Source organism: Hypanus sabinus, chromosome 11, assembly GCF_030144855.1.
Source record: "Hypanus sabinus isolate sHypSab1 chromosome 11, sHypSab1.hap1, whole genome shotgun sequence".
Lineage (NCBI taxonomy): Eukaryota > Metazoa > Chordata > Chondrichthyes > Myliobatiformes > Dasyatidae > Hypanus > Hypanus sabinus.
Window position 1 is genome coordinate 64,629,094 of NC_082716.1, and position 17,609 is coordinate 64,646,702.

The 17,609-nt window shown below is 40.0% G+C and overlaps 1 protein-coding gene across 1 annotated transcript in view; it reads left to right on the forward strand.

Moving 5' to 3' along the window:
• Positions 1-17,609, forward strand: part of edem3 (ER degradation enhancer, mannosidase alpha-like 3) — a 69,647-nt gene that overhangs the window by 17,078 nt on the left and 34,960 nt on the right. Inside the window, exons 3-7 of the mRNA XM_059984526.1 lie at positions 9,581-9,681; positions 12,131-12,170; positions 12,268-12,380; positions 12,508-12,661; positions 14,351-14,485. Coding sequence (XP_059840509.1) covers positions 9,581-9,681; positions 12,131-12,170; positions 12,268-12,380; positions 12,508-12,661; positions 14,351-14,485 — 543 coding nt within the window. The remainder of the gene's footprint in view (positions 1-9,580; positions 9,682-12,130; positions 12,171-12,267; positions 12,381-12,507; positions 12,662-14,350; positions 14,486-17,609) is intronic.

The following is a 17,609-nucleotide window of genomic DNA, read 5'->3' on the forward strand; positions in this document are numbered from 1 at the left end:
TGATAGCTTCATGTATAACAAAATATTTTATGTAAATAGTTGTCTATTAGAATAATAGATGTTTGATATTTAGCATGAGGCTTTCTATTAGCTCTCTTTGTTGGAAAAACATCATGCAGCATGTGTTTGCTCTGTAGAACAATCTGAAAACTCCACAGGGTGTGGGGTGGGATGGGGTCATGTTTATTTTACTGGTGTGCATTATTGCACCTAGATGGGTAAATATTGCATTAATCCAAAGGATTTTACCCTTGACCCAGAACAAGTAATTGTTCTGGTATCAGCTTTCATGCATAATACTAGTTGAGAAGGCTACAAAGTTTATCTTCTTGTAAATAAGTAATTAAAAGGAGTAGAAGTGCAAAACAGGATTTCAGTTAGTGAGAATAATAAAGCAGAAACACTGAGGCATATTAATTTGGTACAAAATGAGTGAAATAGATTGCATATTACACAAAAATTTAAGAACTTCTAAATGCAAGGAAGTTGTTAAAAGTTGTCTTGCTAAATGAGGGCAGAATTAGAGGGTCCTTCATGCAGAAGTGGAAGCAAATGATGTCTCCTTAAGAAGATAAGATATAGACACAGAAGCAGGCCATTCAGCCCATCAAGTCTGCTCTGCCATTCAATCATGGGCTGATCCAATTCTTTCAGTCATCCCCACACCCCTGCCTTCTCCCCATACCCTTTGATGCCATGGCTAATTAAGAACCTATCTATCTCTGCTTTAAATGTACCCAATGACTTGGCCTCCATAGCTGCTCGTGACAACAAATTCCACAGATTTACCACCCTCTGACTAAAGCAATTTCTCCGCATCTCTGTTCTGAATGCTTCTCCTTCAATCATACACTTTCCAACATTGTATTTCATTTGCCATGTCTTTTCCCATTTCCCTAAACTATCTAAGTCTCTCTGCAGGCTCTCTGTCTCCTCAACACTACCCACTCCTCCACCTATTTTTGTATCATCAGCAAATTTAGCCACAAATCTATTAATCCCATAGTCCAAATCATTGACATACATTGTAAAAAGCTGTGGTCCCAACACCAACCCCTGTGGAACTCCACTGGTAACCAGCAGCCAGCCAGAATAGGATCCCTTTATTCCCACTCTCTGTTTTCTGCCGATCAGCCAATTCTCCAATGCTAGTAACTTCCCTGTAATTCCACGGGCTCTTATCTTGCTAAGCAGTCTCATGTGTGGCACCTTGTCAAAGTCCTTCTGAAAATCCAAGTACACCACATCTACTGCTTCTCCTTTGTCTCCCCTGCTTGTAATTTCCTCAAAAAATTGGAGTTGGTTTGTCAGGCAGGATTTTCCTTTCAGGAAACCATGCTGGCCTTGGCCTATCTTGTCATGTGCCTCCAGGTATTCCGTAATCTCATCCCTAACAATTGATTCCAACAGCTTCTCAACCACTGATGTCAGGCTAACAGGTCTATCGTTTCCTTTCTGCTGCCTCCCACCCTTCTTAAACAGCGGAGTAACATTTGCAATTTTCCAGTCATCTGGTACAATGCCAGAATCTGTCGGTTCTTGAAAGATCATTGTTAATGGCTCAGCAATCTCTCGAGCTACTTCCTTCAGAACCCGAGGGTGCATTCCATCAGGTCCAGGAGATTTATCCACCCTCAGACCATTAAGCTTCCTGAGCACCTTTTCAGTCGTAATTTTCACTCCACATACTTAACTTCTCTGGCACTCTTGAATGGCCAGTATACTGTAGATGTCTTCCACTGTGAAGACTGATGTAGAATACACATTCAGTTCCTCTGCCATCTCTGCATTTCTCGTTACAATATCTCCAATGTAATTTTCTATTCGTCCTATATCTACCCCCAATTTTCTATATACTTAAAAAAGCTTTTAGTATCTTCTTTGATATTAGTCACCAGTTTCTTTTCATAATTTATCTTTTCCTTCCTAATGACCTTCTTAGTTTCCTTCAAGTTTTTAAAAGCTTCCCAATCCTCTATCTTCCCACTAACTTCGGTTTCCTAGTATGCCCCCTCTTGTTTTTACTTTGGTTCTGACTTCAATTGTCAGCCACAGTAGTGACCTTCCTCCATTCGAAAATTTCTTCCTATTTGGAATACATCTGTCTTGCAGTTCCCTCATTTTGCTGCTCCACTGTCCTCCCTGCTCGTGTCCCTTTCCAGTCAACCTTGGCCAGTTCCCCTCTCTTGCCATTGTAATTTCATTTATTGCACTGAAGTACCAAGACGTTGGATTTTAGTTTCTCCTCCTCAAATTTCAAAGTGAATTCAATCATATTGTGATCACTGTTCCCCAAGGGTTCCTTAGCCTTAAGCTCTCTTATCACTTCTGGATCGTTGCACAACACCCAATCTAGCACAGCTGATCCCCTAGTGGGCTCAACAACAAGCTGTTCTAAAAAGCCATCCCTTAGACATCCTACAAATTCTCTCTCCTGAGGTCCAGTCCTTGCCTGGTTTTCCCAATCCACCTTCATGTTAAAATCCCCAATGATTATCATGACAATTGCTTTTCTGACACGCCTTTTCTACCTCCTGCTGGAATTTGTAATCCACATCCTGGCTGCTGTTTGGAGGCCTGTATACAACTGCCATTAGGGTTCTTTTACCCTTGCCATTTCTTAACTCAACCCATAGAGACTCTGCACCTTCCGATCCTGTGTCACCCCTTTCTAATGATTTAATATTATTTCTTCTACACAGGGCCAAACCACCCCCTCTGCTTACTAACCTGTCTTTCTTATACACCATATATCCTTGGACATTCGACTCCAAATGGCAGTCATCCTTTAGCCAAGTTTCAGAGATGACCACATCATACTTGCTAATCTGTAGCTGAATTTCAAGATCATCCATTTTATTTCTTATGCTGCCTGCATTCAAATACAACCCTTCCAGTCCAGTATTTATTGCTTCCTGTTTTAACTGCAGCACATAATAGACAATAGACAGTAGGTGCAGGAATAGGCCATTCGGCCCTTATAGCCAGCACTGCCATTCACTGTGATCATGGCTGATCATATACAATCTGTACCCCGTTCCTGCCTTCTCCCCATATCCCTTGACCCCGCTATCTATAAGAGCTCTATCTAACTCTCTCTTGAATGCATCCAGAGACTTGGCCTCCACTGCTTTCTGGGGCAGAGCATTCCACATATTCACCACTCTCTGGGTGAAAAAGTTTTTCCACATCTCTGTTCTAAATGGCCTACCCCTTATTCTTAAACTGTGGCCTCTAGTTCTAGACTCACCCATCAGCGGGAACTTGCTTCCTGCCTCTAGCGTGTCCAATCCCTTAATAATCTTATATGTTTCAATCAGATCCCCTCTCATCCTTCTAAGTTCCAGTGTATACAAGCCCAGTCGCTCCAATCTTTCAACATATGACAGTCCAGCCATTCCAGGAATTAACCTTGTGAACCTACGCTGCACTCCCTCAATAACAAGAATGTCCTTCCTCAAATTTGGAGACCAAAACTGCACACAGTACTCCAGGTGGGTTCTCACCAGGGCCCTGTACAGCTGCAGAAGGACCTCTTTACTCCTATACTCAATTCCTCTTGTTATAAAAGCCAGTATGCCATTAGCTTTCTTCACTGCCTGCTGTACCTGCATGCTTGCTTTCATTGACTGATGTACAAGAACACCTAGATCTCGTTATACTTCCCCTTATCTTAACTTGACTCCATTTAGATAGTAATCTGCCTTCCTGTTCTTGCCACCAAAGTAGATAATCTCACATTTATCCACGTTAAACTGCATCTGCCATACATTTGCCCACTCACCCAACCTGTCCAAGTCACCCTGCATTCTCATAACATCGTCCTGACATTTCACACTGCCACCCAGCTTTGTGTTATCAGCAAATTTGCTAATGTTACTTTTAATCCCTTCATCTACATCATTAATGTATATTGTAAACAGCTGCGGTCCCAGCACCGAAACTTGCGGTACCCCACTAGTCACAACCTGCCATTCCGAAAGGGACCCGTTAATCACTACTCTTTGTTTCCTGTCAGCCAGCCAATTTTCAATCCATGTCAGTACTCTGCCCCCAATGCCATGTGCCCTAATTTTGCCCACTAATCTCCTACGTGGGACTTTATCAAAAGCTTTCTGCAAGTCCAGGTACACTACATCCACTGGCTCTCCCTTGTCCATTTTCATAGTTACATCCTCAAAAAACTCCAGAAGATTAGTCAAGCATGATTTTCCCTTCATAAATCCATGCTGACTTGGACTGATCCTTCTACTGGTATCCAAATGTGTCGTACTTTCCTCTTCTATAATTGACTCCAGCATCTTTCCCACCACTGACGTCAGGCTAACTGGTCTATAATTCCCTGTTTTCCCTCTCCCTCCTTTCTTGAAAAGTGGGACAACATTAGCCACCCTCCAATCAGCAGGAACTGTTCCTGAATCTATAGAACTTTGGAAGATGATTACCAATGCGTCCACGATTTCTAGAGCCACCTCTTTAAGTACCCTGGGATGCAGACCATCAGGTCCCGGGGACTTATCAGCCTTCAGACTCAACAGTCTATCCAACACCGTTTTTGCCTAATATAAATTTCCTTCAGTTCATCCTTTACCCTAGTTCCTTTGGCCACTATTACATCTAGGAGATTATTTGTGTTTTCCTTAGTAAAGACAGATCCAAAGTACCTGTTCAACTCGTCTGCCATTTCCATATTCCCCATAATAAATTCACCCGTTTCTGTCTTCAATGGCCCAATTTTGGTCTTAACTATTTTTTGCTATTCACATACCTAAAGAAGCTTTTACTATCCTCCTTTATATTCTTGGCTAGTTTACCTTCGTACCTCATTTTTTCTTGGCATATTGCCTTTTTTGTTATCTTCTGTTGCTCTTTAAAAGCTTCCCAGTCCTCTGGTTTCCCGCTCATCTTTGCTATGTTATACTTCTCTTTTATTTTTATATTGTCCTTTACTTCCCTCATCAGCCACGGCCGCCCTTTACTCCCCTTAGGATCTTTCTTACTCTTTGGAATGAACCGATCCTGCACCTTCTGCATTATTCCCACACCTGTATTGCCCTATCACTCATCCCACTGGCTGTGATTATGCCTCATCTCCTGCCAGTCCTTTCTATCATCTCTGTTGCACAGTATCATTGATGTGTTTCTGTTGTCCCTTTCCTCAGTTCTATCACTCGGTTCTATCCCCCTGCCAAATTACTTTAAACCCTCCCCAACAGCTCTATTAAACCTGCCTGCTAAGATATTGGACCTCTTTGGGTTCAGGTGTAACCTGTCCTTTTCGTACAGGTCGTACCTTCCCCCAGAAGATGATCCAGGAACCTGAAACTCTGCCCCCTACACCAGTCTCTCAGCCACGCATTAATATGCCCGATCATGCTATTCCTGTACTCGTTAGCATGTGGCACATGCAGCAGTCCTGAGATTACTACCCCAGAGGTCCTGCTTTTCAGCTCCCTACCCAACTCTCTGAATTCTGTCTTCAGGACTTCCTCCCTTTTTCTGCCTATGTCATTGGTACCAACATGTACCAAGAATTCTGGCTGTTCACCCTCTCCCTTCAGAATTCTCTGCATCCGATCCGAGACTTCCCATACCCTGGCACCTGGGAGGCAATACACCATGTAGGTATCTCTCTCAGGCTGACAGTACCTCCTCTCTGTTCTTCTCACTGTGGAATCCCCTATGATTACCACATTCCTCATCTTTTTCTCTCCCTTCTGCACCACGGAACCATGCTCAGTGCCAGAGACCCGATCGCCGTGGTCATCCTCTATCAGGTCACGAATTTTAAAAAATATCACAAAAATATAAAATCAATCAAATTCATTATAAATCCCACTACCTCTATGTACATTAAAAAAATATCTGTCTGAGGCTTCTGTCAGTCGGAGCTGATCATGGATATTGTATCCTAACTGCCTAGATACACAAGCCTGGGCAGTATGATATGGAGAGCAAGCTGTTGCCCATGTAGCAAGCTCCTCCTCTCCACATACCTGATAACCCCAAAGGAACAGCAGAGACTGATACAGTTTAGTACCAGCAGCATCGCAGGAGATGCCAGTCAACATTGAACTCGATGTAGGACTACCTCAGGGACTCCAGCTCTGGATTTTTCCCTCTGGGTTTACTCCCGAAACCTTCCCTATGAGTGGGAATAGCTGCAAGGCAGTGAAGATTTGAGATCAAAGTTTTCTTTCCCCTAGATGAGCAGTTGTATCTGCCTGAAAAGAATATAGGGCCAAGATAGATTCATTACATTACACACATTTAATGAATTGTTAGAAATATATAAAACACTGGTGAATAGCTGTTGTAGCACTTAGTTTTGAGAAGGGAGATGAAGCATTTCCGAGGAACTGGAGATTTTATAAAGACAAATTGCAGCAATTTGGAATTGTTAAATTCAATTTTCAGTCCAGAACGCTCAATTCCAAGAATTAGACTCATTGTTCTTCACTCTCGCATTAATCTCCATTGGAATAGTTTAGGGCGAAGAGGAGTGAGAGAGTAGAAATTTGAATTTTAAAAGCTCAGATGACTGGAAGTTTGCTGCTACCCTTGAGTAATGAATGGATGTGTCTCAACGTGTTACCAGATCAATGTTTAGTGGCATTCAATGCTTGTAAATGGGGTGACCGAGCATTGATTGGGTGACCATTTTGTGTTGCATCTCCTTTATATGCACAGAAGGGTAAAGAAGAGATGGACGTTTGGACCAGGTATTGGAGAAAGTACTCCGTTGGTAGAGTATATGGAGAATAGGAAGGGAAATGTGTTGAGAGCATTTTGTTAAAGGTCCATGAAATGATGGAGCAAAATCATCAGGACTTTTGTTCATCTGTTTTCCTTTGGTTAGCTCAATTACTGTTTTCATCCTTACTTTTTATCAGGTATTTCTCCAAGATTATTTTTTATCCCCGCATTTTTTTTCTGGAGCAGCTGTATTCAGCTCTAATAGACTCTGCAGGGATTCCAAATAAAGCCACTCTTGTCCTGAATTTGATCTGCCCACAGTTCTTTGTTATTTATTGTTCTTTGTCCCAGTGCTCCTGCTGCATCAGGAGGTCCGTTTTCAACAATGTGCTGTCACATGCAAATTCTCAGCCACTTTCTTGAAGTTTGTTCTCGCTTGCAGTTCTGCTTCAATGTTTCCCTCATGTAGCAATTTTGCTTTTCTTTCATGTGAATAGTGGAGATTCCGGTTACAAACCCTGTGCCACACCACTCGTAGATTCTTGTCGATCTGTAAAATAACCATTTATGGCCACTGTTGCAGATGAGCCAAAAACACGTTGCATCCTTCAACCCCTAGCTTATCAAAATCTATCGAAGAATTATATTGAAATATCCAGAGACCCTGCTTATGCTGTCCTTGTAAGGAAAAAAATATTCAAGGTCCTATGATAGAAAAATAGTCACCTATTCTCTTTTACAGTTATTTCTAAATAGTGATCCCTGGTTTTCAAGTTTCCCACAGGAGGAGACATCATCTCCATGTTTAACCTGTTGAGCCAGCTCATCATCTAGTTTCTTTCAATCAAATCCCCTCTTGCTCTTCAAAATTTTAATGAATACAAGACCAAACTCTTAAGACAAACAGCATCTTGTAAACTTATTCTGCCCTGCGTTCAATGTGCTAACAATCTTCCTTAAGAAAGTAAAGATAACACGTGTAGGGACATGTCGTGATGAAGGGTCTCGGCTCGAAACGTTGACTGTACTTCTTCCTATAGATGCTGCCTAGCCTGCTGGATTCCACCAGCATTTTGTGTGTGTTGCTTGAATTTCCAGCATCTGCAGATTTCCTCGTGTATGTGTAGGGAACCTTGGATTTCAAGGGATATTGAAGCCCTAGTTAAGTGAAAAAGGGAGGTGCATAGCAGCTATAGGCAAGTAGGAACGAATGAGGTGCTTATGGAGTACAGGAGTACACTTCAGAAAGAAATCAGGAGGGCTAAAAGAAGGCATGAAGTTAATCTGGCAGACAAAGTGAAGAAGAATCCCAAGGGATTCTACAGGTACGGTAAGAGCAAAAGGATTGCAAGAGACAAAATTGGTCCTCTGGAAGGCCAGAAAGGTAATCCATATGTGGAGCCAAAACAGATGGGGAGATCTGAAATACATTCTTTGTGCCTGTTTTTATTCGGGAGTTGGATATAGACTCTATAGAAGTGAGGCAAAGCGGCATTAACTTTACAGATCCTATACAGATTACAGAGGAGGAAGTGTTTACTACCCTGAAGCAAATCATGGTGGATAAATCCCCAGGGCCTGACAAGATGTTCCCTTGGGCCCCATCAGAGGCAAATGCAGAAATTGCCGGGACTCTTTCAGAGATATTTAAATATCTTTAGTGATAAGGGAGGTATCAGAGATTGGAGGATAGCCAATGTTGTTCCACTGTATTTAAAAATGGCTCTAAACATAAATAAGAAAATTATAGGCCAATGAGTCTGACATAAGTTGTGAGAAAGTTACTGAAAGTTATCTTAAGGGACCAGATAGATAAGTATTTGGATAGCCATGGACTAATTAAGAATAGTCAGTAGGTCATAGAGTTTTTTTGAGTAAGTTACCAGGAAAGTGGATGAAAGCAAGGCAGTGGATGTTGTCTACATGGACTTTAGTAAGGCATGTTACAAGGTCCTGTATGGTAAATTGGTCAAGAAGGTTCAGTCACTCGGCATTCAAGATGAGGTAGTAAATTGGATTAGACATTGGCTTTGTGGGAGAAGCCAGAGAGTGGTAGTAGAGGGTTGCCTCTCTCACTGTTTCCTGTGACTTGTGGTGTGCAGCAGGGATCGGTGCTGGGTCCTTTGTTGCTTCTCATCTATATCAGTGATCTGAATGATAATGTGGTCAACTGGATAATCAGATTTGCAGATGGTACCAAGATTAGGGGTGTAGTGGACAATGAGGAAGGCTATCATGGCTTGCAGAGGGAACTGCGTCAGCTGGAAAAATGGCAGGTGGGACTTAATGTAGACAAGGGCGAGGTGTTGCACTTTGTTAAGACCAACCCAGGGTAGGCCTTATACAGTGAAAGTTAGTCTCCTGAGGAGTGTGGTAGAACAAAGGGAGCTGGGAATACAGGTCCATAATTCATTGTAAGTGGCATCATAGGTAGATAGGGTCATGAAAAAAGCTTTTGGCATATTGATCTTCATATACCAACATATTGAGTACAGAAGATGGGATGTTATGTTGAAGTAGTACAAGATGTTGGTGAGGCCTAATTTGGAGTATTATATGCAGTTTTGATCACCTACCTACAGGAAAGATGTAAACAAGGTTGAGAGAGAACAGAGAAAATTTAGTAGGGATATGTAGGGTTATGATCCAGGTGCAGGTCATTAGGAGTAGGCAGTTTTTAAGTGATTTTTGCATGGATAAGATGGGCCAAAGGGCTTGTTTCTCTGCTTTACTTTTCAATGAATCTATGCTGTGGACAATATTCTAGATGTGATCTCACCAAATGTGATTAATTTCTTTATTGAATCAGTTTTTGTGAAATTTGATGCATGCAGAGTGCAGTTGCATAATTTGAATTTTTAATTTTAATTTTGCATTTATACAGGAACATGCATACCCAGCTGATGAGCTAATGCCTCTGACATGCCGTGGCCGTGTTCGTGGCTTGGAACCCAGTCGTGGTGATGTGGATGATGCCCTTGGCAAGTTAGTGCTGCTTTTGGCTAATTCCCCTTACTAGTTTCAGCATTTGTTCTCAAACATTCTGAAAAAAAATTTGAAATACAAGTGAGAGAAGAGTTTAGATGAATTGAGAATTGTCTGGAAGATGAATTGTACTGTGACTTTTTTTTTTGATTTTTGAGGAAGCAGATGTTTTGGGAGTTCCTATTCAACCCAAAGCTTTTTAATTTTGAATCTTAGACTTATAGTTACTTTTCATCTAAAGTGAAATTCAGTGAAATTTAATTGTCACTTTTGCAAATTAATCTGTAAGGTATAGGTGGTACAAAAAGTCTAAACCTCTGCATAATGTCATATTGAAGGCTAAATGGCTTCCGATAAATTGGAAACTGATTTCCAGTTTACCATAGATTCTTAAGGTTTTATTTTACCATCCAGCAGCTATGGACCTGAGCTCATTTTGCAGTAAATTATTAATATTTGGAATGTGGTTATGCTTTTATAATCTGAAATCATAAATATTCCAAAGGCAAATATTTTATAGCCTCAAAATTCAAAGTAATTCAGTACAGGTTAAAAGATGAGATGATAGTATCATAAATTATCAGTGATTAAGGTTTTTTTCAATATACCAGTCAGTACCAAGAGTATTTAAAGTAATATAACCCTAAGATGAAAATGAAAGGGAAAGATTATCCAATTTAGATCATTCATGGCCTTGCATTTTGTTTTGTGTTCATCTATAGAGGAGTAAACATAGAAACACAGAAAACCTACAGCACAATACAGGTCCTTCGGCCCACAAAGCTGTGCTGAACGGGTCCTTAGCTTAGAACTACTTAGGCTTACCCATAGCCCTCTATTTTCCTAAGCTCCATGTACCTATCCAGGAGTCTCTTAAAAGACCCTGTCGTTTCCACCTCTGCTGCCGGCAGCCCATTCCACGCACTCACCACTCTACATAAAAAAACTTACCCCTGACACCTCCTCTGTACCTACCTCCAAGCACCTTAAAACTATGCCCTCTCGTGCTAGCCATCTCAGCCCTGGGAAAAAGCCTCTGACCATCCACACGATCAGTTCCTCTCATTATCTTGTACACTTCTATCAGGTCACCTCTCATCCTCCGTCGATCAAGGAGAAAAGGCCAAGTTGACTCAACCTATTCTCATAAGGCATGCTCCCTAATCCAGGCAACATCCTTGTAAATCTCCTCTACACCCTTTCTATGGTTTCCACGTCCTTCCTGTAGCGAGGCGACCAGAACTGAGCACAGTACTCCAAGTGGGGTCTGACCAGGGTCCTAAGTAGCTGCAACATTACCTCTGGGCTCCTAAACTCAATCCCACGATTGATGAAGGTCAATACACCATATGCCTTCTTAACCACAGAGTCAACCTGCGTAGCAGCTTTGAGTGTCCTATGGACTCGGACCACAAGATCCCTCTGATCCTCCAGACTGCCAGAAGTCTTACCGTTAATACTATATTCTGACACTTATCTGGGTTGAACTCCGTCTGCCAAAGCCCAGTTTTGCATCCTTTCGATGTCCCGCTGTAACCTCTGACAGGCCTCATATTGACACTATGCACAACATTCCCAACCTTGGTGGTAGTTTTAAAGAACACTGCCAGTTCAGCTCACTGCCTGCCACAAGAAACTGGAGCTTTGGGGTTCTTCATTTGCCATTTTGTAACCATAGTTTTCAGTCAGCCTAACTCTGTTAGATTCTGATTTCTCCATTTCAAAAGAAGGAAAATAACTTGCATTTTAATAAATTGAATCAACCATCTATTAGCTACCAGTGAATGACAACAGCCATTAATTTTACATCTGTTAGAGGCGAACAACTCTCTGCTTATTTATAAATATAGATGCGTAAAAATTGAAATAGGCTTGTCATGAAACACTAAGGGAGTGGATGAGATAACTACTTTTTTAACCTGATATTTCGACTGCTGAAAGCTTATGAAACAGATGTCAAATAGGTGTTGATAAATTGAATTTCTCTTTGGTAAATCAAATCCTATTTACTGATGATCTGAGAATTCAGAATCAGAATAAGATTTATTATTGCAAACATATGTCATGAATTTTTCTGTTTTACAGCAGTACAAGACCTAGATATTACTATAAGTTACTAAATAATAAAAGCTCAAAAGACGAATAATGAGGTGTTCATGGGTTTGAGGACTATTCAGAAATCTGATGGCAGAGAATTGCATTCCACAATTCTGCTCCATTTCTGTGGAAAATGCAAAACAATTGTTCTGTCTTTCAACTATTCTTGTATAAACAGTTGTACTGCCTGCCCATTTTCTTTGGCTGATTTCCATATATTTAGCTGCGAATAGAAGAAAAAGTTCTAAAACTACATTAAATTGACATTGAAGTCATCATGCAAACTTTCACTGCCATACATCTAAAGCTGTTCACTTCACCCTCAGGTTAACTGTTAATTGTTTTCTTTCAGATTTTCTTTGACTTTAGTTGACACTTTGGATACTCTCGCAGTAAGTGAAAACAGCTTAACTTTTAGTTCAAAATACTGCATATTGAATGTCAAAGAATCAGGAAGAGACACTAAGTAATATGATTTTGTGTTTCTAGCTGCTAAATCAAGTGGAAGAATTTGAAGCTGCTGTGAAAAGGGTTATAAATGATGTTCACTTGGATAATGATATTGTTGTCTCAGTCTTTGAGACTAATATAAGGGTGCTAGGGTAAGTAAAGGCAATTTTTTTTTTGAAAATGAGCTTTGTGAATAGATGATGTAAAGAGATATCTGAATCTGATAGACTTTTCATGTGCAATAATCTGTGAGATGCCAGTAATCATTTCACTTGTTAGAGGTTTGCTGGGAGGCCATGCGATGGCTACAATATTGAAAGAGCAAAGTGAGCAGATGCAATGGTATAACGATGAGCTTCTCTACATGGCAAAGGAACTTGGGTACAGGTTGCTGCCAGCGTTCAATACCACCAGTGGACTTCCATACCCCAGGGTAAGTACTACTTTTCTTTTGATTATTTAAGCTGTGGATAGTCTTCAATGCGACTACACTTCCTCAGATCAAGTAGGCCCAGAGGGTGAGGGATAATTGGATCAATAGTGAGGGATGTCAGTTCAACAGAAGAGTGTATATGGAGAAGGAAAGACAAAGATGAAGAACAGAGGAACAAAAGAATGAATGGGATGGGTGCAGAAGTGCCAAAGGGAGAAAGGGAAACACTATAAGGCATTAGGAGCCTTTGGAATTGAGGAGCTGACACAGTAAAATGTGTATCAACAGGACCCTCATCCCAAATTGCACTAAGGTGAAGAACTGTTAACTGGGAAGAGCAGTAATCAGTCATTAGATACATCATTATGACAGACTTGATGGCACAATTGAAGGATCAATTTAAAGGAAGTGAAGAGACCAGGAGGTACCCCAGCTAAACCTTTCAAAAGTGGTAGAGGTACAATGGGTGTACATGCAGTTTCTGAGAATGGTGATTCATTACTAACAGGGATTTTTTTTTTTGGTGACATATTGATTTTTTTTTCCTATTTGGTTAGTTGTAGAGAAAATACAACTACAGTGGGGCATCAGTCTAGTAAGATGCAAGTGAAATACTGTATCCTACACCACAGCAACACTGGGGTGAATTGATCATTTAACAAATGCTGCAATGGAACTGGTAAAATCCACCTGTATAAAGCATACTTAAATGCTCAAAGTTTTCCAATTATTTTACCTCATTCTGGTATGTGGTTATCACAGTTATGGTGTTGCAATGTCACCCATGTGATATGGAGATTACTCAAGCATAATAATCTCCAAATGCAGTGTTGTTGTTTCTCATTTGGCGGAAGCAATATATCAGAGTAACTCACAGGCATAGTTAGATACTGTACAAGGACAAAGAGGTAGTAGGGTGTTGCAGCCAGTAGAGATGCTGCCTTCCATCTCCAGTGTATTGGGTTCAGTGCTGACCACTAGTCCAACTTGTATGGAGTTTGTACATTCTTCTCATGACTGCAAGTTTCCTTGGTACTCCCACATCCCAAGGATTTGTAGGTTGAAAAGTTAATTGGCACTGTAAAATGTCCCAAATGTGTAGATGAGTTGTAAGATCTAGGGAAAACTAATGGTATTATAGGGAATAGAACGGGATTAACATAGGATTAGTATCGATGGGTGTATAATGGATGTCACTGATGGTATGACACTTCTCAAATGACTTTTCTCACAGTCTATGATTAAAAGAGTTTTTAATCCTTTCAATGTTAAAATGTACTAGGATTCAGTTTTATGATACATTCCAATAGCAACAAAATCTTCAGTACTGAACTTAAATATAAATTAATTGACTGTCAAGGACTCTTTATCTTATATTTTTGATATTGCTTATTTATTATTATTTATTTCTTTTTGTATTTGCATAGTTGTCTTTTGCACTCTGGTTGTGATCTTTCATTGATTCTATTACTGTTATTATTCTATTATGGATTTATTAAGTATGCCCACAAGAAAATGAATCTCAGAATTGTATATAGTAACATAAATATAGTTTGATAATTTAAAGTTCAAAGTAAATTTTTTGTGAGTCTTTTGTTATTTAGCAAATGATAAATGTGGTAACATGAAAATACTTAAATATCTTTATTTCCTTTGTAATTAATGTAAAGTATATTTTTAAACAAAAAGGTCAATCTGAAGTATGGAGTGAGACAACCGCAAGCCAGAACGGGTACAGAAACAGACACCTGTACAGCCTGCGCAGGAACCCTTATTCTGGAGTTTGCAGCTCTGAGCAGACTTTCTGGAGACCCAGTTTTTGAGGTGTGTAGAAAGGGAGCAATTAGTAAAGGTCAGAATCCATGTACAATTTAGAATTGGAAGTACATAATTCAAATCAAAGTATACTCGGGCCCACTTTTTGTTATCCCTCTAACCATAAGAATCAGAGAAAAATCACTCAGCATGTGCTGCCTTTATCAGCTCACTGAAAGAACTATCAACAGATTCGGCAGTCCTAAAGGATGAGAGGTATTTGAATTGAAGATAATAAATGTTCTCTGTTTTCTAAAAGTTATGTTTTTATTTGAAAGAGAAAATAATATTGATTTCTCATCGTATTATAAGTTGAATCTCTGTCACAAGTATCTATGAAAGATAATCTGCACACAATAATAGACTTATCCCTATGAGGAAAGAAAAATCCTCTTATTTCATTGATAATAAGTTAAAATGTTGAACCACCTGTTCATTTGTTGTTGCAATTGTCTCCCCCAATTTGTCAAAGCTCTTCATCATTTTTTACACCTATCAATTTTTCTCTTGATCTCTCAACTCAAGTAAAAAGAGGACACTACTATTTAGTCTCTCGTTTTAAGTAAAACCATTCGGCTATGGAATCATGTTCTTATGATTTGTAAGTAGGTTTAAGACTCAAACTTAAAATTAAATAGTTCAATACAAAATATTTAAATACTTCACTCTAATTTTATTTTCAGGTCCTTGTGCCAATGACGTGTATGCTTTGTGCACTAACAATGGCGGAAGTCATGAGATTTTGTAGAATCATAAAAACTTGCAGCATTTATGGAATTCATTAAGCCCATCCACTTTTCATCATCTTTCTACGAAGTGCAGTCTATTTATTCCTACTTTTCCATTTGCTCTCCCTGTCCTCCTTCCAAGAATTAATATAATTGTTTATTTGAAAGCAACTTAATACATCCAGTGTTGCTCTTGCATCACGTTGTCTGACCACTAGTTGATAAATGAGTTCTTTTGCCAATCAGTCTAAGTGTACCTGCTCTAGATATTAGTCTTCAGCCAGAGGAAATGGCCCTTATAATTTTGAACCTGTTCGTTAGATTTTCTGTTCAATTTTCCAGCTCTGAGAACACCAACCCCTGCCTCTTTGATCTTTTTTAAGACACAATGGCACAGTAGGAAAACCGGTCTGGGCGCTAGTTAAAGGTAGTATTAAACTTAAGGAAATGGCTTACCCAAGAAATTGGTAAAGAAAGGCAAAGTAGAATCTGAGAGTAAACTCGTAAGAACCATAAAGCAAATAAAAAAGTTAATAATGGGGAATAAAATGATGGCAGAAGGATAAAACAAAAATCTTGGTTTTGTCAGCACAGAAAAAGACACAATAAACCTTCCCCAGGAATACTTGACAATAGACAATAGGTGCAGGAGTAGGCCATTTGGCCCTTTGAGCCAGCACTGCCGTTCACTGTGATCATGGCTGATCATCCACAATCAGTACCTCGTTCTTGCCTTCTCCTCATATCCCTTGGCTCTGCTATCTTTAAGAGCTCTATCTAACTCTTTCTTGAAAGCATCCAGAGAATTGGCCTCCACTGCCTTCTGAGGCAGAGCATAGATCCACAACTCTGGGTGAAGAAGTTTTTCCTCAACTCCTTTCCAAATGGCCTACCCCTTATTCTTAAACTGTGGCCTCTGGTTCTGGACTCCCCCAACATCGGGAACATGTTTCCTGCCTCTAGAGTGTCCAATCCCTTAATGATCTTATACTTGAGAAACAACATTCCAGTGCAAATGAGGAAGTAAAAGAAACCATCTGGGTAGCCTCCAACCTGAAGGCATAACCATTGATTTCTCAAACTTCCAATAATTGCACCCCCTCTTCACCACTCCTGTTCCCATTTTCCCCCTCTCACCTTATTTCCTTATCTATTCATCACCTCCCTCTGATGCTTCTTCCCTTCCCTTTTTTCTATGGTCTTCTACCCTCTCCTATCAGTTCCCCCTTCTCCAGCCCTTTATCTCTTTCACCTGTCAACTTCCCAGCTCTTTATTTCACCTCTCTCCCTCTCCTGGTTTCACCTACCACTTTGTACTTCTTCCTCCTCTCCCTCCACCTTCTTGCTCTAACTTAAATGATTTGGTTGAGAGGATCAAACAAGTCGAGTTTCTATAGCCAGAGTGATAGATTCTTGATTATACAGAACGTCAAAGGCTATGGAGAGAAGGCAGGAGATTGGGGTTGAGATGGATAATAAATCAGCCCTGATAGAATGGTCGAGCAGACTCGATGGGCCAAATGGCCTAATTGTGCTCCTATGTCTATGATCTAATCAGCTTTGTTTGATCCTTTCTAAATCTGCTGATGATGTAAAATTAACTAGATAGGTAAACAGTGAGGTTTCAAGGGAAAGTGGAAAACTAAATGAATGGGCAACAAAACCATGTGAAAAAATGTGATGTTTTCCATTTCAGTCGAAAGAATAGAAGAGAAATGTTCAGTATCTTAAAAGTGGTGAGAGATTTTTGCAATGTTGATAATAAAGTGGGCCTGTCTCTCCATACACAAAATATCAGAAAATGGAGAAGTCATTAGACCAATTCTCTTCCAAAGCAACTCTCCTATTTCTACTCCTCCTACCTTCATTGGACTTTCTTCTTTAGCCTGGAAAACATTTCTCCATTTTTATATTTGTCTAATATTTAATAGAACCTCCTTCCAGTTTCTGGCCATGCATGGTTTTTAAAACAAAATGCTGATGTCACTCTGAATTGTTTTCACCTTTGTCATACTCTGGTCCTCAACCCTAAATGTTTACTCTGTACAGATATTTCAGATCTCTAATCTGAACATTTGAACCTTTCGTCAGCCTTCTCTCAAAGAATGCCATCACAGATTCCTATAATCTATTCTGTTATTGTTGTCTTTTATCCTACAAACCATTTTCACAAATCTCTTCTACACCCTCTGCACTTCTATACTTTCATGTCCTTCCTATAATGTGATGACCAAGACTGAATGCAGTACTCCAGTTCAGTCTGGAGGACCACTGTTTAAAATAAAGGATCAGCATTACGTCTCTTTGTCTCTATCGATGAAACCCAAAATTATTGATTACTTAGTTGCACCTTTTTCAAAGTGTCCTGCCACTTTCAATGATTTTTGAAATCAATGGATTACAGC